Source organism: Podarcis liolepis, assembly GCF_965112155.1.
Source record: "Podarcis liolepis genome assembly, chromosome: 8".
Lineage (NCBI taxonomy): Eukaryota > Metazoa > Chordata > Lepidosauria > Squamata > Lacertidae > Podarcis > Podarcis liolepis.
The window spans coordinates 38,438,777-38,464,968 of NC_139560.1; the positions used below are offsets into that span (position 1 = coordinate 38,438,777).

General features: G+C 43.3%; 2 protein-coding genes across 2 annotated transcripts in view; both read left to right on the forward strand.

Annotated features, from left to right (window-relative positions):
• The first annotated feature begins 618 nt into the window (after positions 1-618).
• The window catches only part of LOC310713600 (DGAT1/2-independent enzyme synthesizing storage lipids-like), a 28,089-nt gene continuing 2,515 nt past the window's right edge, over positions 619-26,192 (forward strand). Inside the window, exons 1-5 of the mRNA XM_083518034.1 lie at positions 619-771; positions 1,830-2,200; positions 4,218-4,382; positions 5,764-5,954; positions 18,063-18,123. Of these exons, the coding sequence (XP_083374160.1) occupies positions 1,921-2,200; positions 4,218-4,382; positions 5,764-5,954; positions 18,063-18,123 (697 nt within the window). The 5' untranslated portion in view covers positions 619-771; positions 1,830-1,920. The remainder of the gene's footprint in view (positions 772-1,829; positions 2,201-4,217; positions 4,383-5,763; positions 5,955-18,062; positions 18,124-26,192) is intronic.
• Positions 18,434-21,373, forward strand: LOC310713814 (uncharacterized protein; the record flags this gene model as incomplete). The annotated part of the gene is made up of 2 exons (XM_083518382.1): positions 18,434-18,752; positions 19,037-21,373. Exon 2 carries the CDS (start codon positions 19,706-19,708, stop codon positions 21,371-21,373), a length of 1,668 nt encoding a protein of 555 aa, XP_083374508.1. The 5' UTR covers positions 18,434-18,752; positions 19,037-19,705.

Consider the following 26,192-nt stretch of genomic DNA (forward strand, 5'->3'; position numbering starts at 1 on the left):
AACATGTACCGAAAGCCAGAGACCCTTTGATGTCAAAGCATGTCAACCTGGAATTTCTGGAGCTCCTGAGAAAGCAAAGCATACTGCAGGAGCAACGAGTGAACAACCTTTTTGATGAGCTGCCTGCAGAAAAATCAGCATGGCAGAATTTAACCAAACAATCAAACAGATGGTATTGGAGATCTTAGACAATGCCTAGAGCACAAGTAGCTGGTCAAGTTTATTAGAGTAGGATTGATTACTGAGGATGATAACTTGAGATTCAGTATTCAAACCTAGTAGGTGTTAATGAAATCCACATACGCATGCTGCTTTAGAATTAAATGGCAGGTCCAATCGAAGAGCTTTTACAGTGCTAGAATTCAATACACATGACATGTTACTAAGGTTTACGTATTGCAGGATGATCCTTTTACATGCATATCTTGTCACAATTCTTACCTTTACTCCTTAGTCAATAACTGGTTTTCTGTGACCAAATATGTTATTGTGCAATATGACTGCTATTGTAGATGTGATTTCATCAGTTATCCTTAATTACAAATGGCCACAACTTCCAAGAAGCAGGCACTCTAAGCACTCCCTCTTTTTCACAATGCTTTGTTTCCTCATTCAGATGGCACACCCATCAGAGCCTCTTTAAACTGCTACATAAAGGGACATGTTGCCATAGGGGTGGAAATTAACCTACAAAAAAGTGCACCAGACAAGACTTCTGCTGCTTCCAGAGAGAGGTGACTGAATTAAAGGCAATTTAGGCTTACCAGGAATGTAAGTAAAAGTTTTTGTTCAGATAATCATAAAGTGTAGATTTGGAAAGGTCCCAAGGGTCATCAAGTCAACCCCCTGCAATGCAGTAATCTCATCAAAGTCTCTCATTATATTTGAAACCATACTGGACCCTTCTTCGTTTGCAAATGTGCTAGTAGTTGTGCTATATGTCACTTCCTGTGCAGGGGTCCGCAGAGAGAGAGAGAGAGAGAGAGAGAGAGAGAGAGAGAGAGAGAGAGAAATGCTGTCTGTCTTTCAGTGTGCTTTAGGGCTGGGCAATATCAGGTTTATAACATCACAATATATTACCAGCTAAATACCACAATATCTCAATACATCAGATGATATATCTGTGGCTGCAGAGGGCCTTGCTGGGCTCTTGGAGAAGTGACTCTTTCTCACTTTCCTTAACACTCCAGCAGTGGGGTTTGGGGAGACCTTTATAAAAAGTATAAAATCAATCTATAATGAGCAGACGGCCAATATAATTGTAAACAACATATCAGGAAAATGTATGATATATAAAGGGATGAGGCAAGGTTTCTCAATGTCTCCGCTGTTATTTATATTAATATTAGAAGCACTGGCTCAAAATATAAGGATTAAGAATAAAATCAATGGAATAACAGTGGGCCTGCAAAATTACAAATTGAAAGCATTCGCGGATGACATCGTATTAACCTTAGAACAACCCAGAATGAGCATACTGGAGGTGACAGAAGAGATAAGTAGATTTGTAAAATTGGCTGGCTGCTAACAAAATAAAGGGAAAATCAAGATGCTGCTAAAAAAAAGAATAATCAAACAAAAAAAGACATTGAATCGGAATGTGGGTGGCAAATAGAAATAAAAATAAAATCTCTGGGGATTTGGTTAAAAATTAAAAAAAAACCATAATATCTATCAAGACAACTATGTAAAAGCTTGGAAAGCAAGAAAGATTTGGAAATATGGGAGAGAAAACTAGGAAAATATTAAGCAGCATGAGATTTTCATGTATTCATGAATGTTTCTGGGATGAAAGATCAAACCAATGTACTGCATTTTCTGTTTTCCAGGTAAACAGTGGGGGAAATAGCATCACAACTGAAGAAAATTTCACTTCATATATTTATTTCATTGACGCTTGGTGCTTCAGATCATGAAACAATGGGCTGGTTTACTCAAATGTTGCAAAACTTGATTAGTTTTCCTTATTTAGAAGAATACCTGAGCTCAGTGGTTCACCCTTGGTGGTTTCGTAAGCTTCTGATTTTGCTTTGTTCCTTAATGATAGATATATATTTGGTTGGCTGTGCTTGCTCATTTGGGCTATATGTTTACAAGAAGTTGAATAAGCACCAAGAAACTGGTCCTGATAGCAAAATTTGGAAAAAGCCAAGGAAATTTTTTGCTCATATTGCAGATATATATGGAAAGATATGGCATGGTGAGTAAAAGTTTCTTTCATAGCAATAATTCTTTCTTATGAGTCACTATATGTCGAAGCCAACCGTTACAAAATGGTGCTGTTTAGCATAAAATAAAGACACAGTGAGACAGCTGTATTTTCATGGATGGAGGAGCAGTTCCTTCATGCTTCTTCTCTCCCTCCGGTAACTATTTATATTATCCTTTGTTCTCTCTCCAGCCGCATGGCCGTTTGCCAATGTCTCACGTTACCTCATCCGGTCAAGGCTTTAACCCACCCACAAACCATATAGGGTTACACTGCCCAGAGGGGTGAACATAACTCCTTATAAGGCTATTCTCTTAATACCCTGCAAGGCACGGACATGCAGGTCACCGAGGTCAGCGAGGCACCAGGTGGCGCTACAAGCCTTTTCCATGATTTCCTGGCTCCCACAACTATAATTTCATAGGACTGAGGATCAGAATTTCAGGCTTGAGGCACTGGAACAATAGTTGCCACAGTGAATCAGGACTGGACCTCTGAACCCCCTTCAGAGTCACAACAGCTACAAGTTTGGGTTGGCTACATAAGGATCAATGATAAAATAAATAAATAAGACAGATTACAAAAGAAAAGGTCAGCTGGTGACTGCATAAACACTATACATTTAAACCACATTTTAAGTACGCTTCTTCTCCAAAAGAAACCTGGAGAATGTTTTTTACCCCTCACAGAGACACAATTAGCAACTATGTACAGTGGTACCTCGGGTTACAGACGCTTCAGGTTACAGAACTTTGCTACAGGATGAGAACAGAAATCACACCATGGCAGCGCAGCGGCAGCAGGAGTCCCCACTAAAGTGGTACCTCAGGTTAAGAACAGTTTCAGGTTAAAAACAGACCTCCAGAATGAATTAAGTTCTTAACCTGAGGTACCACTGTAATTGCTATGGAGGTCAAAAGTGAGTTCCCAACGGCTTTGCAGTTCCGTTTGTTGCCAGGCTGTCCAAACTGTGATCTTTGGACTCGAATGCACTCCTGCAGCAGGCTGCCCCAAATTTCTGTTCTCATTCTGAAGCAAAGTTGTTAACCTGAGGTACTATTTCTGAGTTAGCAGAGTCTGTAACCTGAAGTGTCTGTACCCTGAAGCATCTGTAACCCAAGGTACCACTGTATGTACACAAACTATGGAATTTGCCAGCACAGGATGTGGTATGGTTACTAATTTAGATGGACACTGTGGGAAACAGGATGGTCTAATACAGAATCCTTTGGCCTGATCCATATAACTCTTTATATGTTCTCAATGCTTCCCACAGGTCTCATGTTACTGTAAGTGTTGAAACAACATATTAAACCATTCCAAGGGCTAAACCCCATATAAAAGATTAAAGCAGACTAAAACAGCAAAACACAGTTTTAGCTCACTCAAAGACTGGGCAAAAATGTTTCCACCTGTTCTCAAAAGGAAGCAAGGAAGGAACATTCCACGAGAGGAGAAATCCCTTCATTCATTAAGGGACCACCACAGAGAAAATCTTGATCCATGTGGATGACAACCTAACATCCAGAATGCTGGAGCATATTGTCATTGATGTTTAGTCATTTAGTCGTGTCCGACTCTTTGTGACCCCATGGACCAGAGCATGCCAGGCACTCCTGTCTTCCACCGCCTCCCATGGTTCAGTCAGACTCATGCTGGTAGCTTTGAGAACACTGTCCAACCATCTTGTCCTCTGTCAACCCCTTCTCCTTGTGCCCTCAATCTTTCCCAACATCTACCTTCTCATGAGGTAGCCAAAGTATTGGAGCCTCAGCTTCAGGATCTATCCTTCCAGTGAGCACTCAGGGCTCTTTCCTTAAGAATGGATAGGTTTGATCTTCTTACAGTCCATGGGACTCTCAAGAGTCTCCTCTAGCACCATAATTCAAAAGCATATAACAGAGCTTTTAACCTGATCTTAAATTTCTTTTTTTTTTCCCCTGAACCACACTGATTTCCTCCAGTAATGGTTGCGATATTTCTTTGTTGCATTTCGTATTATTTTCAGGTTATGAACTTACTGGTATAGAACATATCCCTAAAGGACCAGGGATTATTATTTATCATCATGGAGTTGCTCCTCTTGGCTATGCCTTATTTGTGGCTAGATATTTTTTAGAGACGGGGAGAGGGTGCTTTTCATTAATTCATCATATCGTGTATTGGATACCAGGTAAATTATTTAAATTTAAATCATGCTTTTTTACTTAAAATATGTAAAATATGGCATAAAACAATACTATAAGCTATGAAACAATGCTATAAAATATAAAACTGTACATCAGGAAAGCAGGTAAAAACAATTGATAAATAAAATAGCAGCAACAGGTGAAATACTTTAGTTATTGCAGATGAAGGTACTTTCTCACCAAGTCATTGCTAGTAAAAGAGAATGAATGCAGGATGAATAATTATTTCCAATTCACAACTGAGTCAGCAGAAATGGTCTCCATGAAGAAATGCCATGCTTTTCTGTCTACATTCTTCCCCAGAGATCTAAAAATTGAGCAATCTGGATAATGTGTCATCTGATTCCTATGCTATGACTACAAGCTCTCATGTAATAATTGCTGTTCACTTTAATACCAGAACAGGACAAGGTGTAGGCTTTGGGGTGTCTAAGTTGATGATTTCCTCAAGTACAAAGAGTTTTGCAAAGTTCAGTCATTAGTAAAGATGGGATATTCCTTACTGGAAAGAACAACGCAAAGTATGGGATTCTGCTTGGGAGCATCTGCACTAGCAAACCACCTGCGCAAAATCCTCTGTATTCAAACACCACTGGGTGGCAGCTGGGATGGGATAGGAGCTACAGCTAAGGAAAAGGGCAGAAGCCCAGTGAAGCCCCAAAGACATGTCCGTGGCTTTGATAGCAAGTCCAACCTATCACCAAATCTGCACACAGATCCCAGGAATCATGGCCCCACCCAAACACATGGCCAATCAAGCACTCCCACACACAGCTTTTATGCCCCCATGTGACACTGCAATCAAACACATGTGGCACCCTTGCTGTGGTGTTCATGGCCCTCCACTGCCACTCCCCCCACATCATCTTCCTCTGCACGCACACAGCAGCCACACCAGGAAACTATGACATCACAGAAAGGTCATTTGAAGGAAGGAAGGAAGGAAGGAAGGAAGGAAGGAAGGAAGGAAGGAAGGAGGCCAAAGAGGCCCAGTAGCACAGAGTGCTGTTTGGAGTTTTTCCACTAGGTTAATTAATGCAGCAAATAACCTCCACCCATATATCTGTGTACCAATCTCTGCTGGAGGTGGCAGTTTTCCATCAGCATGGTCTCCTCAGTTCCATTTGTGTATCTCCTCCCCCCCCCCCCGTGTGTGTGTCTACTGTATCCAAAAGCTCTGCACCCTAAAGGGATTGAAATTCCCCATCCATGAAATCATAGTTGAAATGGATGGCAGAGAGCTATGCTTGTGATCCATAATAGTGCAATATCTTTGGAATAATGGCACTTGCATTGTATCCACACTATTTCCTAAATAAGTTTCACATAAAATACATTCTTCTATTTGGAGCTTATTTTTTTCAGGGCTGCAGATGTTTTATTATGTGCTCGGGTTGAAATCTTACAAGAAAGCTGAAATTGTGGAAATAATGAAGAAAGGCCATTTACTGGGCATTGCACCTGGTGGAGGTAGAGAAGCACTGTATAGTCACGATTACTGCATAATGTGGGGTAAACGCACAGGTTTTGCTCAAGCAGCTTTGGAGGCGAAAGTGGTGAGTGATCTTTGTGCAATTTGCATTGCCTTCACGATTATCCTCGATAAGATGTAATGTGTTGACATCCTTGATCCAGCATCCAAAAAAGCTGAGGATGGCAAATATCCTGTTAGGGGGTCAAATGATATCTGGAGTGCCACAGGTCTCCCCACCCCTGCTTTAAAACAAACCTACTGAAATTGGTGACATTTAAAAAGAAAACAAGCATTTTCCTTTTTCTTTTTTATATATAATTTTATTTTAAAAATTTGTTTTAATGTTTAAAATACTCATTTTACATCCTTAAGATATCAATGACTTCCTTTCTTCTCCTTTGATAGTTCATTTTACATATCATAAATCCCTGCATATTTTACACAAACTATACTATTCAGTATTCCATTATTGAAAACATATTACACTGCAGAGTTTATCTTAATGCTGCCAGTCATCATCTATTTCAAGATCCTTCTCATAATATGTCTGGAGCACTCAGTCTTTGATATTTCTAGAATAAAAAAAGACCAAACAATCTCCTGGAAATGTTTTCTTCTTAGTGTTACCGGAAAAATCCGAGGGCTCCCTTGGACAAAATAAAGACACCAACCAGGATAACTTGGAGCAAAACAGCAGCCTGTAGGCTTGGCCTTTATTGAACTGTTGCAACAGGGTGTTCCCCTCACTTGCAGGAGAGAGGAAAGACCCAGAAAGATGGTGTGCAAGACCTTATAAAAACTTTTGAAATTCCCATCCTCTAGGTCAAGCCCACCCCCAGAAACATCATGCATACATTAGAGAAAGGGGGTGTTGAGGGAGGAGTTGGTGGTAACCTGAGTGTCCTGTCACCTGGCTGGTTCCTCCTTTCCCCCTCCCCATGAGTCACTTCCAGGAGACAAAGGGGAGTTGGCAGTTTCCTGCCCCCAGAGGCAAGATCTGATCATTGTCCTTTGTTTCAGTCCATGCTGAATCCACTCCCATATGCAAGTTCTTTGTGATCTTGATGGTCTTCTGTCTAGGACCATCAGGGTTGGCATAGCAACTGGGCAGGGCTCCTGTGGATGTGCTGGGATGGTGAAAGGATTATGGCTGACCAGAACCAAGCCACCCCCCTTTGATAGTCCTTGTCATATGGAGTAAAATAAAAATGGAACAGTACAAATCCGATGTATGGTTGATTTTTCTATGAATTTATAACAGAAGTGTGGCATATGTAGTGTGTGAGTGTGAGTGTGTGAAGTTTGTACAAACTGAATGATTGGGGGGGGGTTCCTGCTACAGTTCCCCCCTTCGGAGATAAGATTGCAAAGGTGGCTACTTTGCAATCCTTTTCTCCGCACAATTTAAGGTGGTAAATATTAACCTGCTATTCTCCGTCCTAGATGCGTGTGTCCATGTGAACCTGAAAGGGACTTGGATGTCACGCTTCTTAAGGACATTTGCATAGAAATATAACAGTGTAACAGTGCACATAGTTAGACATAGGATATCACGTAAAATTAATATTGTGTTGCTCAGTTACTTGTAGTATTCTAGCACCTTGGAAGAAATATTTTCTCAATAGTGGTCTATGCTTTACATTTAGCAGGAAGGTCCACTAATGGCTGAAAAATGCAGTTTGCTTTGTCCCCCGCCATTTTTGTGTTCTCAGGTGTCAAGGTAGCTCTTCTGTGGTCTCACATCGGCATGGTGTCACAGTAGTGGCAACCCCTGGCGAATCCACTTAGGGCTTTCATATTAACCATGTTGCCTGGCACTCACCACAGCTGGCACAGGTTTTGGACACGTCATGAGAGAAATGTCTTTGCCTTGGCCATTCTATGGGATTTTATTATTATAGACTCTGGTCTTGCAGTCATGGGAAGTTGCTCACTTGCACTTTAAGGACCAAAAAGCTAATTGCAGCCTGGATACACTTGCCCAATTCAAACTGAGTCCAATTTGAATTTATATGCCCATGGTTCTCAACTTTTCAAACCAATCTGTTAAAAGAAAACCATTCTTAAAGGGCACTTGTCCAAATAAGTCAATTTAACTCTATAAGGGATTATTCCTGCTAAACCAAAGCATATATACATTCCTGAAGCTTCTCCTTGGTAAAGTGAGTTTTAGCACATTTTAAAATGGGTAGGGAAGTTGGCAGAGTGCCAGGTGGAACAACGAAATGTGGTTATAAATTTATCTAATTCTAAACATTGGACTACATAATAGCATGATCTGTTAAAAAGCATAAAATGTTTGAGAATCCTCCACTGAGGTGTAAGGAATAAGACATTAAACATAAAAACAATTACACACAAAAATACCCCCCCCCCTTTTGTGGAAATAACACACTGTCAGACACATTTCAACATTCCTATGTAATAACACATAATAATACAAAACAAACTAATTAAATATCAGTTGCATATCTTGAGACAATTGGGATATTTTATGTATGTATCTTTTGAATCCTGGAGCACAGTCTTGAGGTTCAAAAGTGAGAAGATGTCCTTGCAAGTCAACTCCACCCCCCTTTGTCAGGCCCACTCCCCCGGCAGTCTATATCCTTTGAAAGAGATAGCTGTGGCCACTTTGAAAACTTTGGTGTCTGTTGTTGCTGCAGGTCTTGTGGTGGCGAAGCTTTTTATTGGATCCCTAGTAACACATCTGTAGAAGTGATATCCTGTAAGGGGCAGGGTTTGGGGGACTTAAAAGACAGAGTTAGAAAAGGGAAGGGGCAAAAGGCAAAAAAGCATGTCCTTTGGTTTCCGTTGGAAGCTGCAAATAATAAAATTCTTAGCGGATTAAGCATTTCATTCATTCCAATATTATTATCACATTTTCATATAATTACTGTTATTATCTGCCAAGTTTGTTTGCTTTCCTTCACTTAGTTTGGCTGTGGAAGAAATGAAGGGACAAAACCTTTGTTAATTTGAACACAATTGGCAAGTTATTAAACATTTTGCTTATGTGGGTCCGAGTTCACGTATCCTGTTTTAAAGGGAAATTTTTTTATTTCCTTTGAAAATCTCTGTCAGGAATGCTGTTCCTATAATGCACACAAAGCCTGTTATAAAAGTTAAATCCCATGGGGGGGGGAGAACTAGTCAAGAGTGGAACTCACAGTGGAGGCGCTTTAATATTTACCTGTGAAAAGAATTTGGCATGTTAAGATTTGAAACCTGGAAGCCTCTTGACTTTTGATGGGCTAGTTTTTAACCCTTTTGTCTTACATAGCCCCTGGAGCAAAGGACACATTAAGGGTGATTTCCCTCAATGGTTCCAAGTTTTACATAAGGAAATATGCTATTATGCCGGACAAGAGTGTAAACAGAGGCCAAACATGGAGCCTGGCACGCTTCCGCTTGCGCAGCTTTGCTGTTGTCCCTGCCAATCCAAAAATCCTTCCTGCCTCTCTCTCTTGCCGGTAGCAGAGTAAACACAGCGGTGAAGCAATTGCAGCATGTGGGTAATAATTCAGAACAGACACAAGGCATTCCTTATCTTCTCTTGCCTTTAATCATGAAGTTTAACAGCTCTTAAATCAACCTGGCGACAGCTCGCCCATTTTCTCCCTCTTGCATAGAGACAGAGAGCAGACTGAAACACTCGGAGTCAAGCCACTCCCGTATGTGTTTCTAACCACGCCTCAGGAAAGAGACGTCACCAGAACTCTTTAACCCTGTGAGTTCTGAAACCAATAACACCCCCTCTCGTCACGAATCCTGAGGGAAACTGTGAACCCTTATTTACAGACCTCTTTGAGTTCAACTCACCTCCCATTGCCTTTTGCCTCCCACTGGCATCTATCCCAGGCAATTGTTGAATCCCTTCCACACTCCCAGAATCACACTGTGTGAAACCAACCCACGCACTGGTGACCTGAAACCTCTCAGGTGGAACCCCCTTTGTGGTGCGAGTTGACCGCCGGAGTACAACCTCGGGCGCTCCTCCTGACCCACTGGGGTCAGCAAGTGTGTCTTCCAGCACAGAGGACTCCCCCTCTGACTTGCTGCGTCTTCGGGCCTTCTGCACTTGGCTAACAGGAGATGAAGGCTCACTCTTGGGTTCCCTCTTAACCTGTGGAGAACCCCACCCCTGTGCTTGACCATTATCAGCAACCTAGTCTTCAGCAACAGGCTCCGCCTCTGCCTCTCCTTCCTCCCTTTCTTCCTCCCTTTCCTCCCCTTCAGAATCGGACAAGCATTCTGAGAGAAAATCAGAACCAACCTTAGGTCGTGACCAACCACCCTGCTCAAAGAACTCAGCATGCTTGCTGACCAGCAGCTTGGTCTGATCACCCTCTGGGTATGCAAACTTCCACCCATTTGTTGCAGGATCATACCCACAGAAGATCATGTCCTGGTACCTTGGACCACCCTCCTTCCGTTGCGCTGTTGGTATTGGCACTGAAGCCCTGGAACCAAACGAACGGAAGAAATGCACCTGTGGCTTCCTCTTGTGCAACAGAAAATATGGTGCGTCACCAACATCGTGATTGTAGGACCTGTTAAAAACAAAGCTGGCAAACTTCCAAGCTTCACTCCAAAAGCTCTGAGGCAGCCCAGAGTCACACAGTAAAACCCTGACAGCTTCAGCCAGTGCTTCACTCCTGTGCTCTGCCACGCCTCTCTCTTGAGGAGACTTTGCGCCCGTCACCTGGTGACGAATTCCCTTTTCCTTGAAAAACTCCTTCAGAGCAGACCCAGTGAACTGTGACCCACGGTCGCTCCTGAACTCTTGCACCTTGGTGGAAAACCTTAGTTCCACCTCCACAACCCAATCCTGGATGAGTTGCGCCGCCTCCCTCTGTGATCTGAGAGAGAAACACCATAAATTCTGAGAAAAATCATCTGCCACTGTCAGCAGATACCTGGCCCCACCCAGACTCTCACACTTCATGGGTCCTGTAAGGTCTGTGTGAACCAACTCAAAAGGTTTTGTGGTTACCCTCTTTACCCCGGGAAACCTGCACCTTTGAACCTTGCTGCATGCCCTGCACACTAGGGATTCCTCACATGGTGTGATTTTACAACCTTTGGTGCAGCCTGGCAACCTCTTAACATCTTCCAAACAAGCATGAGACATTCTCTTGTGCCATATATGAACACATGAACCATGGCTGGGAACACTAGCACACTGTGCCTTTGCTTTTCCTGCATTCCCACCACCCTCCAGAGGTGTTTCCAGAACAAAGAGATTGTCCTTGCATGCCACGTTGACAAGTTGTCTCCCCCCTCTGAAAATGGAACAGGTATCATTTTCAAAACAAATTTTGTACCCCTGCTTCGCGAGAGCAGGTATCGATAACAGGCAACACTTCATCCCTGGTACGATGAAGCATTCCAGCTCCGCCTGCAAAACAGAAACATATACATTTGCAGCATTAGAAACTTTCCTTTTTGTCCCATCAGCTAATGTAACAGTCATTCCAGCTGAAACAGCCCTGCAATTCCGCAGCTCCCCAGCAGATGGCGTCCCAATGAGGTGATGACTCGCTCCCAAATCCAACACCCACTTCACAGCTGTGTCCCTGCTGGTATTGTTCTGTGGTGTTGCCATGGCAGCAACAAACGTCGTGCTGCACCTGTCCTTGGCAGCTTCCGAAACCGCAACTTCTTCCGTTGCTCTGAAGACTGGACTTATCTCAGCATTCCCAGACAACTCTGCAGCCGTTATCTCCCTCTGCAGCAGATGGCTGGCCTTGAAGCCTCCAGCTCTGTCCTGTTTCCCAGGCTTCGACTTACGACGCAAACAACTCTTGGCAGCCTTTGGAAAAAGAGGCTTTTCTGAGCTTTTACTGCTCACCGCCCCCCCACTGCTCCCAGGGCTCCCAGGATGCTTTCCTGCACCCCCAGTGATGGGTAAAGGGCCCCCAGCAGCTTGCCTCTTTCCAAGCTCCTCACGCATACACGTTGCAGCACCCACGCAGCTTTTAGACCCTGCAAAACTTGCAGCAACAGCAGCAGTGGCAATAGTCCCTTCGTCCCCCTCAGGGGTCCCACAGCCTTTCCCAGCTGTGCACCGGCTTCCACGAAGGTGATCAGTGCCCTCTTGCCTCTCCTGTTCTGATGCAGCCATCTCCCGGCCCTTGCTTCCACCCCCAGCTTTACACACTTCCTGGAGAGCTAGCCAAGCGACCTCAGGCTTCCTTGCATCCAGAACAATGGGCCTCAAATCAGCACTTACATTCTCAGCCAGAAAAGTAAGCACACGCTCCTCAGCTTCACGTTGGCTTGCAACCGCCCCTGCTGACGTAGACATCGGTTGGACCAATTCCCAGAGCTTGGCTCCGTCTAGGGACAACTCTGCTAAATAACTCCACTCCAGCCACGTTTGAGTGGTTAACTTCGCACATGGCAGCTTAAGCTCAAAGCCATGTTCCTGGGACTGAGCCATCTCCTTCTCCCCCGGGGTAAGCTTACTCACGACTGGCATCAGCTTCCTCCGGCCTCCGGCAGATCGGCTTCTCCTCCCAGCGAGCTCCTTCCAGCCTCAGAGACAGCTCCGGCTGGCCCCAGCAACTTTCCTGCTGGCTTCCCCCACACGTGGGACGTTCCTGCAATGCTTCAAAGCGTTGGCAAGCATCCATAACCTATGCTATTATGCTGGACAAGAGTGTAAACAGAGGCCAAACATGGAGCCTGGCACGCTTCCGCTTGCGCAGCTTTGCTGTTGTCCCTGCCAATCCAAAAATCCTTCCTGCCTCTCTCTCTTGCCGGTAGCAGAGTAAACACAGCGGCGAAGCAATTGCAGCATGTGGGTAATAATTCAGAACAGACACAAGGCATTCCTTATCTTCTCTTGCCTTTAATCATGAAGTTTAACAGCTCTTAAATCAACCTGGCGACAGCTCGCCCATTTTCTCCCTCTCGCATAGAGACAGAGAGCAGACTGAAACACTCGGAGTCAAGCCACTCCTGTATGTGTTTCTAACCACGCCTCAGGAAAGAGACGTCACCAGAACTCTTTAACCCTGTGAGTTCTGAAACCAATAACAGGAAATTTGGATAAGTTTCTCCCTGCAGCCCAAGCTCTCGAAACCTCCTCTCCCCCCTTACAGTTCCCCTCTTTTCCTCCCCCCTCTCTTTTTCCCCCTCACTCCTTTTTTTCTTTAGCTGATCTAGCCTCTGTGCATGTGCAGAGTTCATGTCTCAGCAAACCTTTTATACTATTGAAAATATTGACTCTTTTGGCTAAATTACCATTTGAATAAGGGAAGGGAAGGGTAAGGAGTAGATTTTTAAAAATAGGGTTAGATTTTAAAACAAAAAAGAGAAACTCAGCGATTCAAGTATTCACCAAAGCTAGCAATTGCAGCCCAAGCAAAGGGACTGCTTCCTTTATGTACAGGAAAGGGCTAATATCCCTCTGGCCATTCGCGGAACAATGCCACGCCCTTATATATGGGAAAAAATGGCCAGAGAGTCAGAATTCATAGGATTTTTTTTAACATTCTCAGTCATTTCAGCCTTACCATTTGCAGACAATTTTTTTTCCCTGCCCTTTATTTACAGGATTGGTCAAGGCGCATATGTATTTGTATGTGCTGAAACTTTGAATTGACTTTGAAGTCTGATTTTTAAATAGTAGACAAAATGATAAACACTGTAATCACTCAAATGCTTGATATTAGCAGTTGTGCTTGAAAAACATCAAGGCTTCACCTCGCACCTTTTAAAACTAAAGAGCAAAGCTAGGCTGAATTTCAACTCCTTCACCACACCAGAATTTAAGAATTACCCTCCAATGCTTGCAGACACATGTCCTTCCACACAGCCACAAATTGGGAGAGTTGAAAGGGACCCTGGGGTCATCTAGTCCAACCCTCCAAAATATAGGGTTCACAGCAAGATTTCACAGCAAGATTTGTACTACCAAAGAGACATACACATTTAAGTACAGATTTACAGCTGGGAAAGGAAACATCTATGCTCCTATCATGTACTAAGGAAGAGGAAAATAAAACTACCCAACTTTACACAGAACGCTTTTAGCAGATCTTGAGATAGTTTGAGTGAGTTTGCTTCCTTAGACTAAAGAATGCAAGTTCCTATAGAAATGATATTTAAAGGAAGATTGAAGTGAACAGGGTTTTTTTCCCCTTAACTTGCAGAGAAATAGTAAGCCTAATTTAGATTATTATTATTATTATTATTATTATTATTATTATTATTATTATTATTATTATTTTAATAACTACACATAGGAAAGTGAGATGCAGGGTAACTTTAGGAAAGATTCCCCCCCCCTTTGCAGTTTCCTTTAAAGGAAGCTTACTCGGGAGTAAATTTACCTGGCACAGACGTAAGAAGGGAGAAAAAAACTGAAAGAGACAGAATGAAACAGGGGGGGGGGGGCATTTTCTAAGAAAAGAGGCCAGGAAGTCTTATAGACTGATATCAGGACTGGACTCAGATAGACAATTTTTGCTGGCCATGGAAGCCTCTACATTTAATAACAATTTTTCTTAGAAAGAACACCATACTTTCATAGGCATATGCTTAATGAAATACATACACTGCATTTTAGCTTGAGAGAGCAATTGTGCTCAACTAAGCTTTTGCAGCAGAAACATTAGGTTAACTTCACATTCCAAAATAGATTGGAACACAGGTGTACTCACAAACTCAAAAGTTACAACAAAACATCATTTACCATTAGACTTAAAATCACCCTCCTCACTAAACTAGAGGAAGGAGGTGGGGTAATCCTCCTTTCAGAACACAAGTAGCACGTATACAGGATTTTACCACTTGGGAGGAAAACTCTCTTTTGGAGCCCCTCTCAAATAACAAACATTTGCACACTTCATTCTCCATTTTGTCTTGTTTAATATTGATAAGGCCCAACATGGCTTCCTTAGATTTAAAATTTTTGAAGCAAGCTTGCAATTTAAAACTATGTGCATTTAAGAACAGTCTTTTTAATTTTTTAGAGAAACTAAGATCTCTAATGCGTGGGCTCTCAGGCTGGGCTTTATTATATCTACTGCCTTCTGAGCACCATTAAGTTTACGGTTCCACGTTCTAGCTTGAGGTTATAGTTTAACAACACAAATTTGATGAGTTCAGCTCTCCCTAAGGGTTCAAACCCTGATTTTATTGAAGGATCCCTGAGGTGGCCGCTGTGCCCTGGGTTCCAGGTGGTGGGCCTAAGCCACCCACTAAAAGTTACAATGGTCTCGTACTTTGTACTTGGAAAGACCATTTTCCCCCTTCATTTTATTTTATTTTATTCTATTTTTCCCAATTGGAGATGACAAGCTGGGGGGGGCATATTAGAATCCTCTCTGGGGCAAAAAGGCTTCATGGAAGCTTTGTTGCCAGGAGGAGTCCAGCTAGGGTGTTTAGTGAGTTCCCATTCTCTCATATGTTATTATTGGGGGGGTTTTTTCCGTTAACGAAGTACGCTAAAGACAGAAAGAGTGGACACACACACACAGGGGAGGAGGGGCAATGGGAAAGAAAGAGGGGACAGGAAAAAAATATGCTTTCAGTACTCGAAGTATCCTTGACTAACACAATTCCTACTTATCTGTAAGCCACAAATTACCTTCAGGAAAACCTCATACATGAACTTAAAACAAACCACGGGTCTCCTTGCCCGGAAACTCAAACCACGGGTCCCTCTGCCCGGAAAATCAATCACGAATCCAGAATTCCTTTACCTCAGTGCTGTTTTGCAAGACTAACCCTAGTGTGGGGCCCCAATTTGTGAACCTCCCTCTCTATCATCCATGACAGCCTCCTGCCTAGTATTTAGACTAATTTCGGGCTCCCTACTGGACACCTGCACAGTGCAGTGCCAGATCGGGGTCCGAGAAAACAAATTGTAGGGACGCCTCCGAGGGAAGACGTCAGAGAAACAACAAAAGTTCCACAATTTCCCTGGTCCAGCTCTGAAGGGGAAAATCAGGGGAGAGAAAGAGAGAGTTTAGGACGTTCCTGGCCGACTCCGAGCGGTAACGTCAGAGATAGAAGGAAAAAAGGTCCAGCTGCCGTGGGGACGTTGCTTTTCCACCCCCCTCTCAATGTATTTACTTCAAACCATACTCACGTTCGTAGATGTCCCTCGTGGATCCCGGGATCCTTTCTCTTTAGCCGGCTTGACCTTGCCTTTGCTCCCCCTGGTTGGGCTTTTGGTGATGATTGATTACCGCCCGCAAAGAGGAGGCAGGGAGAGGAAGAAGGATTCCTGGGCTAAGGTTGCCCAGTGGCGCCCGATCCCCTCTATCTCCCGCCTCACCTTCGCAGGAGAACCAAGTGTCCCTGAGCATGGTCGCCAAACTGTTACCGGAAAAAATCCGAGGGCTCCCTTGGACAAAATAAAGACAGCAACCAGGATAACTTGGAGCAAAACAGCAGCCTGTAGGCTTGGCCTTTATTGAACTGTTGCAACAGGGTGTTCCCCTCACTTGCAGGAGAGAGGAAAGACCCAGAAAGATGGTGTGCAAGACCTTATAAAAACTTTTGAAATTCCCATCCTCTAGGTCAAGCCCACCCCCAGAAACATCATGCATACATTAGAGAAAGGGGGTGTTGAGGGAGGAGTTGGTGGTAACCTGAGTGTCCTGTCACCTGGCTGGTTCCTCCTTTCCCCCTCTCCATGAGTCACTTCCAGGAGACAAAGGGGAGTTGGCAGTTTCTTGCCCCCAGAGGCAAGATCTGATCATTGTCCTTTGTTTCAGTCCATGCTGAATCCACTCCCATATGCAAGTTCTTTGTGACCTTGATGGTCTTCTGTCTAGGACCATCAGGGTTGGCATAGCAACTGGGCAGGGCTCCTGTGGATGTGCTGGGATGGTGAAGGGATTATGGCTGACCAGAACCAAGCCACCCCCCTTTGATAGTCCTTGTCATATGGAGTAAAATAAAAATGGAACAGTACAAATCCGATGTATGGTTGATTTTTCTATGAATTTATAACAGAAGTGTGGCATATGTAGTGTGTGAGTGTGAGTGTGAGAAGTTTGTACAAACTGAATGATTGGGGTGGGGGGTTTCCTGCTACATTAGCATACGGGGATTTAACCCTGAAAGCATGATCAACAGCTTGATGTACCTCCTGCTTTTGAGTCTCAAGAAGATTTGCAATTGCCTCAATTATTTTATCCCTTATTGCTTCACCCGATTGCTGAGCAATAGATCTAAATCATAAAAGCATCTTTTTTTGCCTCAATTCAATTAAAGCCAAATTGTCTGCCAATAGTTCCTGAGATGCTATAGATGCCACCAGTTGAATCCAGGGGGGAGGAGTGTAAAAGTTTGAATGCTTTTTCTTTCAAAAGAAAGTTTTCAAAGTTCTTATTCCCCTGTCCCCTTCCTTTTATTTCCGATGGCAGAGTTTCTTTGTTTCCTTCAATACTTCAGCCATCTGGTTCCAACGCAGGATAGTCACCAATTCTAGAGAAGACTCCCCTTTTGTTCTCCTGGAAGTTCACCAAATTAATCCAAATACTAAAGACACTTGAATAATAAATCCCTTTTTCCTTGGTTTTATTTTCTGTGAAATCTGCTAATCAAAAACTTGACCTAATTGGGCAAAACCAATGTGATTTTTGGATTCAGCGCATCAGATTCGTCCTAAATCAACTGAAAAAACGCAAACAACAAATTTGTTGTTGACTAGTGTAATAAATCCCTTTTTCCTTGGTTTTATTGTCTGGAGCCCAGAGATCGCACCTTGACAGCCGGGTTAGGCCAGCACCAAATGAAACCTCAGACCCGTTGGTAACTCGCTTTTGACCTCCACAGGAGCCCTCAGAGTCCTGGTCATCCCCAAGACCTTTTTTGGGTGCTCGTTGCCTACGAGCTGCCGTCAAACTCCAAAATGCAGCGGCCGGTTGGCTGAACCTGGCTTCCTTTCCCCCTCAGGGCAAACCAGGAAATTCTTTTTCCCCCTTCAATTCCTGAAAATCTGGAGGACAGCTTCTGAAGTTTCTTCATCTGAGAGATTTGAATAGATGTGTCAGGAATTTTAAAGCCAATTACATTATCATTTATGAGTTGCTTCTCATCATAATCTCAGATGTGAAGCATTCTTCATAGTCTATAACAAAAATAAAGGCAGGATGGTTTGGACAAAATAATTATCCACTCCTCACCTTTCTTTTCATGTTTGTTTCATCTTTTATTTTTTTAGCCCATCATCCCTATTTTTACACAAAACAGTTGTGAAGCATACAGGACCATTGGAAAGACAAGTAAGTGAAATACCTTGGTTAATCAAGAGATCTCAGGCAATATACATTTTGATACTATAGAATGATCTTTTAAAAAGAATATCTATTTACTACTCACGAAGGCAATTCCCAGAGTTCCCTGGGAAGAAGGATTGACTGCTTAACCACTTTGCCATTACTACTTGTGTGCTTAAATAAGTGTGGCAGGGTCAAGTGCGCCTCTTCCTCCCAGTCCTCTTCCTCTTTGGCATCTTGCCCCCTCTTGACTGGTAATTCTCATTTGTGTGTGCCTAGTTGCTAGGGAAGGTGACAACATCTACACCACGGGGAGGGACCAAGATGGTGCCGAGGCAAGTCACGCTCTCCGGCGCTCACTTTTATTCTTTTAAAACCTTATCTTAATTGCCCTCCGGATGCCAATTTTTAACAAACGGAAAACATTTTAAAGACTCTGAACATTTTTATAACTCCTGTCGGCTCTGCGAGCTTCAGCTTGTCCCAGCCTGCTCCCTCCCTCCTTATCAGCTGCCCGGTCAAGGTTGCCAGAGAGGAGAGAACGCTGCTGCCTGAACTGAGAGCAGAGAGACAGAAGAGGTCTAAAGACAGAACTGTGAACTGCTTACCTGACCAACGGTGCCTGGAGAAGGAGGGTAAGGAGAGATATGACTGTGAGCTTTGCTTTGAGATTGGCCCATAGACACCCAGCTCTGCTGAACACAGAGAAAGATAAAGCTTGGAGAATCGGGGGTTAACTGAACTGACTGACCCCCGCCCAGCTGGGGGGCTGTGTGAACTAGCTGGGGACAACATTCCTGCTTAGTTAAAGAGGAAGTGCTGTAGCTGGAAAGACTCTTCATTTTAATAAACTCTTTCGAGGAGACCAGCTTTTATATTCTCAGAGACTCCTGGTGAAGGCACCCTGAGTTTTTTACAGGAAGTTTTTAATCTACGCAACAACTCCACAACAGTGTATCGGATAGGACCCTCTGGAAGTTTGGAAAACCGGCTTCAGCAAGATATCGTTCTGTGCCCTGCCTTATGTGGTAGGCCTTTGAAAGACTACCTAGAAGGAATCAGCGAACCAGCCCACAGAAAGTTTCCCTTCTGGGGCTCTTGGATATCCTTCGCTCAGTATAGGGCGGTGGAAGATGGCCTCTAAAGACTAAGCTAGGACCCGAAATACAAGGTTATCATAGCTGTACATGCGCTATAGCCAAACTCCACTATTATCCTTTTCCAGCTGCACATAAATTGCCTAAATAAGGCAATTTTAATTTTAATTTTAATGTAGTTTTTAGCCGTTTTATTACTGCTGTCTCTTTGGCAGCATTGTTTTATTATTATATTCTGACTAGGTTGCAGCATTTGTGAAACAGCGCTGGTCGCATGATTGAGGTGAAAACTACAGGCTTAGGACAATTGCCAAGATCTAAAAGCAGAGAACTCAAAATAGAGAAATATATTGAGGCTGTTGATGAGCACATCAGGAAGCTGTTGCAGAGAGCAGGTGGGAATATAGATTGGTACCCCCACTTGCCCCCCAATCTAAGGCAGTCGCACCTGGGGTAAACTGCCCTCTCTCTATATCAAGACCACTTTTACCATGGTTTTTACTAGAAGAACATACAAGGAGTTGGGTATAATGCCTGACTCAGCAATCAGCCCCTCGGGCCCTGGTAAAAGACAAAGCAAAATCACAAATTACTTTCCTAAGATGGAGGAGAGTAAGAGTCCACAAAAAGAGTTAATTCTTGATGAAGTAATACCCCCCTCTCTTACTGTTCTTGATTGGACGTCTAATTTCAAAGAGATATACCAAGATACTGGAAATATTAACTCCCCATGCAGCCTAGCGCAAGAACTAGCTTTAGCCGAGGAACTTCAGGAGGGAAATACCTCTATTACTAAGGAACAGCTGCCCACGGAAGAAATTACATCAACCCATCAAAACCAGATACCTACTCCAAAATACTCTCAAACAGAATTGAGTGACGGTCGCCCTTTGGATTATTCCCTAGCAATAAGTTCTGATTTAGCCAACATAAAAAATTATCTAACAATAACAAACGGGCTACTGCTGACGTTAGTAGAAAATTTCACATCTCAATTAAAAGAGTTAAAATTAAATGATATGCCACAAGAACATAAAACAGTTGAGCTAGCGTCGACGAACAAACCAGTAATAAATAAGAATCTGCAAAGACATAACTCAAGGGTAAAAGTGAAGAAAAGTAAAAATATTAAAACAACAAGGAAAGCCAAGTATACCCGCAGTAATCGAAACATACATTGGCAGAAATTGTTTAAACTTCTTCCCTCAGCCCCAAATAAATCGACCACACGGGGCAGCAAAAAGAAGGGTAAAAAGGGAGAAACAAAGGTAGTTACACAGCAACCGGCTAAGGAGGACTCGCCAAGGCTGACTCCAGTAGCAAGTGAGAAGGCAGAAGTAACAACTCAGTCCCTGGATAACCAACTTTTTAATAAACCTGATGCTGCGGAAGTAGAGGCCTCTTCCTATGAAGGCAATAAAACACTTAGCAAATCGAACAGCGGGGAAGAGGAAGCGTTTAGTAGAGATGATACCCCCCTTCAGACCTGGCAAGCCTCCAGTCAGGAAAGAGATTGGAATTTGATCCTAAATCCCCAAAAACTGGTACTTACGAACTTCCCGAAGCCTAAGGGCTTCCTTACAGGGAAACAGCGAATAATGAACTTTGTATCAAGCCTAAATGACATACTGCCAGGAATTGTTAATTTTAATGATATCACCTCGGTGGAATATCTACATTATGATGGTCACTCAGTGAGAGCACAGACCACTTTTAGGGATCAGAACCTGGCCAAGCTTATTTTTAGGTCAAGACCTGCCTTTTTAAAAGCACGGATAACAATACTTAGACTCTTTGAAAATAAGGCTCCTTTGAGCCCCCTTTTGAAAACTAAGCAGGCAAATCTCAGAAAGGGGAAACAAGCCTCAAAATTCTGGCCTGACAAACAGAACCCGCAATGCCTTGCAAGCAAAGGTGAGGATTTCTTTACTATGGAAGAAAATATCCTAATTGACCAATTCTGGATGTTCCCACCATTAAGACAAACTGACATCTTGGGAAGACTAGATAAGCTAAGAGATAAGCTGGCCGAGAGAGCTTCAGGCAACGAGGTTATCAAGGGGGACCAAAAAAAGACCACAACACGTAACCTTCAGATCAAAGCGGAGATTAACTTTCCACCAAGAGAAAATGTGCCACCCTTCAAGGAGAGTACTTAATCATCCCCCCCCCCCGAAGGACAAATATTCCCAAGGTGACCCCACAAGACGTATGGGACAAAATGAGATACCTAGATGAAACAGAATTGGGCCAAAATCAGGCCAAAACAGAATATCCACAGAAGGAATTTATGCATAATAAAGATCTGGTGTTCACAAACGTGAGCACTTTGCATCCACCTATTGAAATCATAGAGCGGCTGGATAGCCCGCCATACAAAGATGATAGGCGTCCGATACATAAAGCGACAAACCCTAAAAGTACGTTAGCTAATAATTGACAAAGATTCGATTGTGATAAAGCCAATCTTAAATTTTTATCATGGAACATTGCTGGTTGGCGTAACAAGGCGACTGACCAATCATTTGTCAATTTTTTTCAAGATCATGATATAGTCTTCTTGCAAGAGACATGGCTAACAGGGGATTTAGATGTAAATGGTTTTGCCTCATTTTCACTCGCAGGTTCACCAAGCAACAAAGGGGGACGAGTTAAGGGTGGGCTTGGCATTCTAATATCCACAAGGCTGAGAGCATCTTTCGTCGAGCTGGAGCCTCTGAGCAGTGTGGCCATGGCATTATTAATGAAATGCAGATATTGCACACTTCTATTAATATATATGCCCCTCCCCAAAGAGGCAAGCAGCTTATCAAAAATCTCTGGCATAGGATAGAATCTTATGTCGATGAGCTAATGAATCAAACTCCTGCTGCGGCAGTGCTGCTGGCTGGGGATTTAAATGCCAGAATTGGCCAATCAGACGAAGCGTTATATGCTCATTTTCACGACGTACCTCCCATTTCTGAAGAAGCCCATTCTATTCCCCCAAGGCTCTCAAAAGACAAGGGCTGCAATTACGCAGGCCTATGCCTTCTACGTTTTTCCAACAATCTGGATTTGACTGTATTAAATGGTCGTGTCGACAGAGAACCCAGTGGGGAATTTACATTTATATCCAGCATGGGAGCCTCCACTATCGATTACGTCCTGGTGTCATCTAACCTTTTGAGCAGAGCACGGGAATGTAAAGTGGTGGAGAGGGTTGACAGCGACCATCTACCGCTCTGTTTAATACTGGATGTAAGAAAAGATTTATTCTGCTCTGATAAACTTGTAGCCCCATGCTTCGAAAACATGGAGCTAAGATACTCACGTATTAAATGGTCCAGCAAATTGAGTGATGAAATATCGGAAAGACTTCACTCGGATATTTTTCTTGCTAGAAAGGAGAACCTCGTTAATTCCCCAACTCCTGAGGCTAGATTAGACATGTTCCGGGAATTGATTTCGTCCCTACAACCTTATCTGACCAACAAAAAAACGCCACGGCAATCTCTACACTTTAATAAATCCAAACCTTGGTTTGACCAAGAATGCATGGCTATGAAACGCCTCCTGCTGGATAAGTACAGGAACTATAGAACAGCGAACTTACCTTCGCTTCCATTAGACTGGTTTGAGTCAAAACGCAGTTATAAAGCTTTGATTAGCAAGAAAAAGCTCCAGGCACAAAGGGAGGAATGGCGGTGCCTAGTGGAGGCCTCCCAAAGGAAAGATTCTGCCACGTTTTGGAAAATAATTGCAAAAAGCTGGAGAGACTCCCCGATTGAAATCGAATACTCTATACCCGCTGGAGCATGGGAGGCCTATTTCCTCTCATTATATTCATCAAATCAACTGGCCCCAGTTCTGCTTCCTGCTTCAAGTGAATTTGGTAAGGAATGGCCCCCTGTAACCACAGAAGAAATTACTGGCCTTATTCAAGCTCTTAAATCAGGGAAAGCCCCGGGTGCTGACAATATCCCACCAGAAATTCTTAAGGCAAATGTTGAATGGTGGGCCCCTGTGCTAGCCGCCTTGTTCACTAGTATAAATCAAGCGGCTATTATCCCCGAGGACTGGGGTTTAGCCATCATCATTCCAATATTTAAGAAAGGAAACAGAACTGAGCCAGCTAACTATAGACCAATCAGTCTATTAAGTATTATTAGCAAACTGTATGCTGCTCATTTATGTGATAAATTAGTGGAGTGGATGGAAAGACAGCATATTCTATCAGAAGCTCAAGCTGGTTTTAGAGCAAAGCGTTCAACTATAGACCAGGCCCTTACCCTTCAACACCTGGCAGACAAATACTCTAGAAAAGGGGGGTCTTTATATGCAGCATTCATGGATTTTAAATCGGCGTTTGATCTAATACCAAGGGATAGACTCTGGGAAAAGCTTGGCGCTACAAACATAGATAAACGCTTATTACGCCTTATCCGTGGTCTATACGAAAACACCAGGGTGAGGGTAAGATGCGATCGGTCAGGCCATCTAACTAAAGAAATTCAAACACACTATGGGGTTAAACAAGGATGTGTCCTCGCGCCAACGCTATTTAATTTCTATATCAACTCTCTAGCAGCAAATATGGCAAAAGAAAATGCCCACCCTCCCAAACTGGCAGGTATTCCCATCCCGGTGCTTCTGTATGCGGACGACGCAGTCCTACTCTCCTTTTCCTGCGTTGGCCTGAGGAAGCTTTTGAGATCACTTGCTGACTATTGTCAAGCGAAACAACTATCAATAAATTACAGCAAATCTAAAATTATGGTGTTTTCAAAAAAAAGGAAACACAAATGGAGAATTAATGGTCAACCTATTGACCAGGTAGCAACTTTCAAATACCTGGGAATAACTTTTCAGGAAAGGGTCTCGTGGCACCAACAGATGAAAAACGCCATTGCCAACGCAGGAAGGGCCAATAAAGCCCTTACAAGATTTTTTCACGGGAAAGGGGGTAAATACGTTCCGGCGGCCTCCCAGGTTTTTGCTGCAAAAATACTCCCACAACTCACTTATGGATCCCAGGTTTGCAGTTTTAAAAATTTTGCGCCTATGGAGGCATTTCAAACAAAATTCTATCGGTGTTTATTGGGGATCCCCCCCTGTGTATCTAATATAGCTGTCCGCTTAGAAGTTGGACAACCACCCGTTAATGCGCGGCTGTGGATTCTAAAGATACACTACTGGTTAAAACTTATTTTTTCCCCGGCTGGTTTGGCTCCTTTAACACTCTTAGACACCTTTCATTCCACCTGGAAAGCTTCCCTGTTTGAAAAGATAAGAAGCTTGGGATTCTCCCCGCAGATCTTGATAGCGGCAGGATATGAGAGAGCCAGAAGTCAAGTGCTCCAACGCATTAGGGACATAGAGCTGCAATGTCATATGGGCAAAATGGATAAACATGCCATAATTAGAGACTTTGGGAGAGGGTTCTCACCCACAAATTATCTGGCTGATTTACAAATACCTAAGTACAGACACTCCTTTACCCTGGCCAGATTTAACGTTCTGCCCTCTGCCCTGTTGCTAGGCAGATATGAGGGCAAACCATATGCGTCACGTGTCTGCCCATGTGGCTCATCGGAAGTGGAAACAAGTCTGCATGTATTGCTGCACTGTAGTTACTATGAAATTCTACGTTTGACCTTTATTGCCCCAGTTCTACAAAAGCTTAAAAATGAACCAGAACTCTAACGTATGAGAGCCTTGGTAGAAGATAAGGTTCCTGAAATTACGATCAATGTGGCCAAATTTTGTGTAGCCGCTATTAGGCGCAGGAAACAAGAGCTTTCCAATGTCAATATGCAGGCAAAGGCAAATACTTAATTTTATTTATGCTGTCTAATTTTAAATTGCAGTTATGTATCGAAATTGTCCTTTGTTTTTTCCGGTGTTATGCTTCGCTGACTAGCTGTACGAGTTAATCTGGTCTGTGGCCGTTTAATAAAATTTGATTTGATTTGATTTTGACTACTCACGAATAGATTTTACAGGGACATGGGTGGTGCTGTGGGTTAAACCACAGAGCCTAGGACTTGCCAATCAGAAGGTCGGTAGTTCGAATCCCGTAATGGGGTGAGATCCTGTTGCTCGGTCCCTGATCCTGCCAACCTAGCAATTCGAAAGCACGTCAAAGTGCAAGTAGATAAATAGTTACCGCTCCAGCGAGAAGGTAAACTACGTTTCCGTGCACTGCTCTGGTTCGCCAGAAGTGGCTTAGCCAAGCTGGCCACATGTCCTGGAAGCTGTCTGTGGACAAACGCCGGATCCCTCGGCCAATAAAGCGAGATGAGAGCCGCAATCCCAGAGTCGGTCACGATTGGACCTAATGGTCAGGGGTCCCTTTACCTTTACTTAATAGATTTTATTCCATGTCCACTTATCTGCAAAAGCTGTGCTGCCTCCTCAGTACTGAGTGAACATGCCCTTGCTTAGTTTTCTATTAGATTTAACAGAAAGCTATAATCAATAAATGTGGGAGCAACCCTAACATGGAGGGGAACTGAACAGGAAACATACCATATTCTGTAGACTATTTTACACAACTTATGACTGATTGCAAAGAGATGACAAGAGCTGACTGAATATCTTGTACAGTGGTACCTCAGGTTAAGTACTTAATTGGTTCCGGAAGTCTGTACTTAACCTGAAACGTTCTTAAGCTGAAGCAGACTTTCCCATTGAAAGTAATGGAAAGTGGATTGATCCGTTCCAGATGATGAAAAAACACCCCTAAAACAGCAATTTAACACAAATTTTACTGTTTCACGAGACCATTGATCCATAAAATGAAGGCAATAATCAATGTACTGTACTATAAAATAAATAAGACGGTACTTTAGATGAAAAAAATTAAAATTTATTTCCGAACTCACTGTTTGGAGGGACTCAGGGTCCTTTTCCACAATCAGAATCGGCTTGGCTTCCAGCATTCGTGGAGGCCTCAGAGAGCTCCTGTGGCTGGAGCCCAGTTGCAGAGCCTCTGCA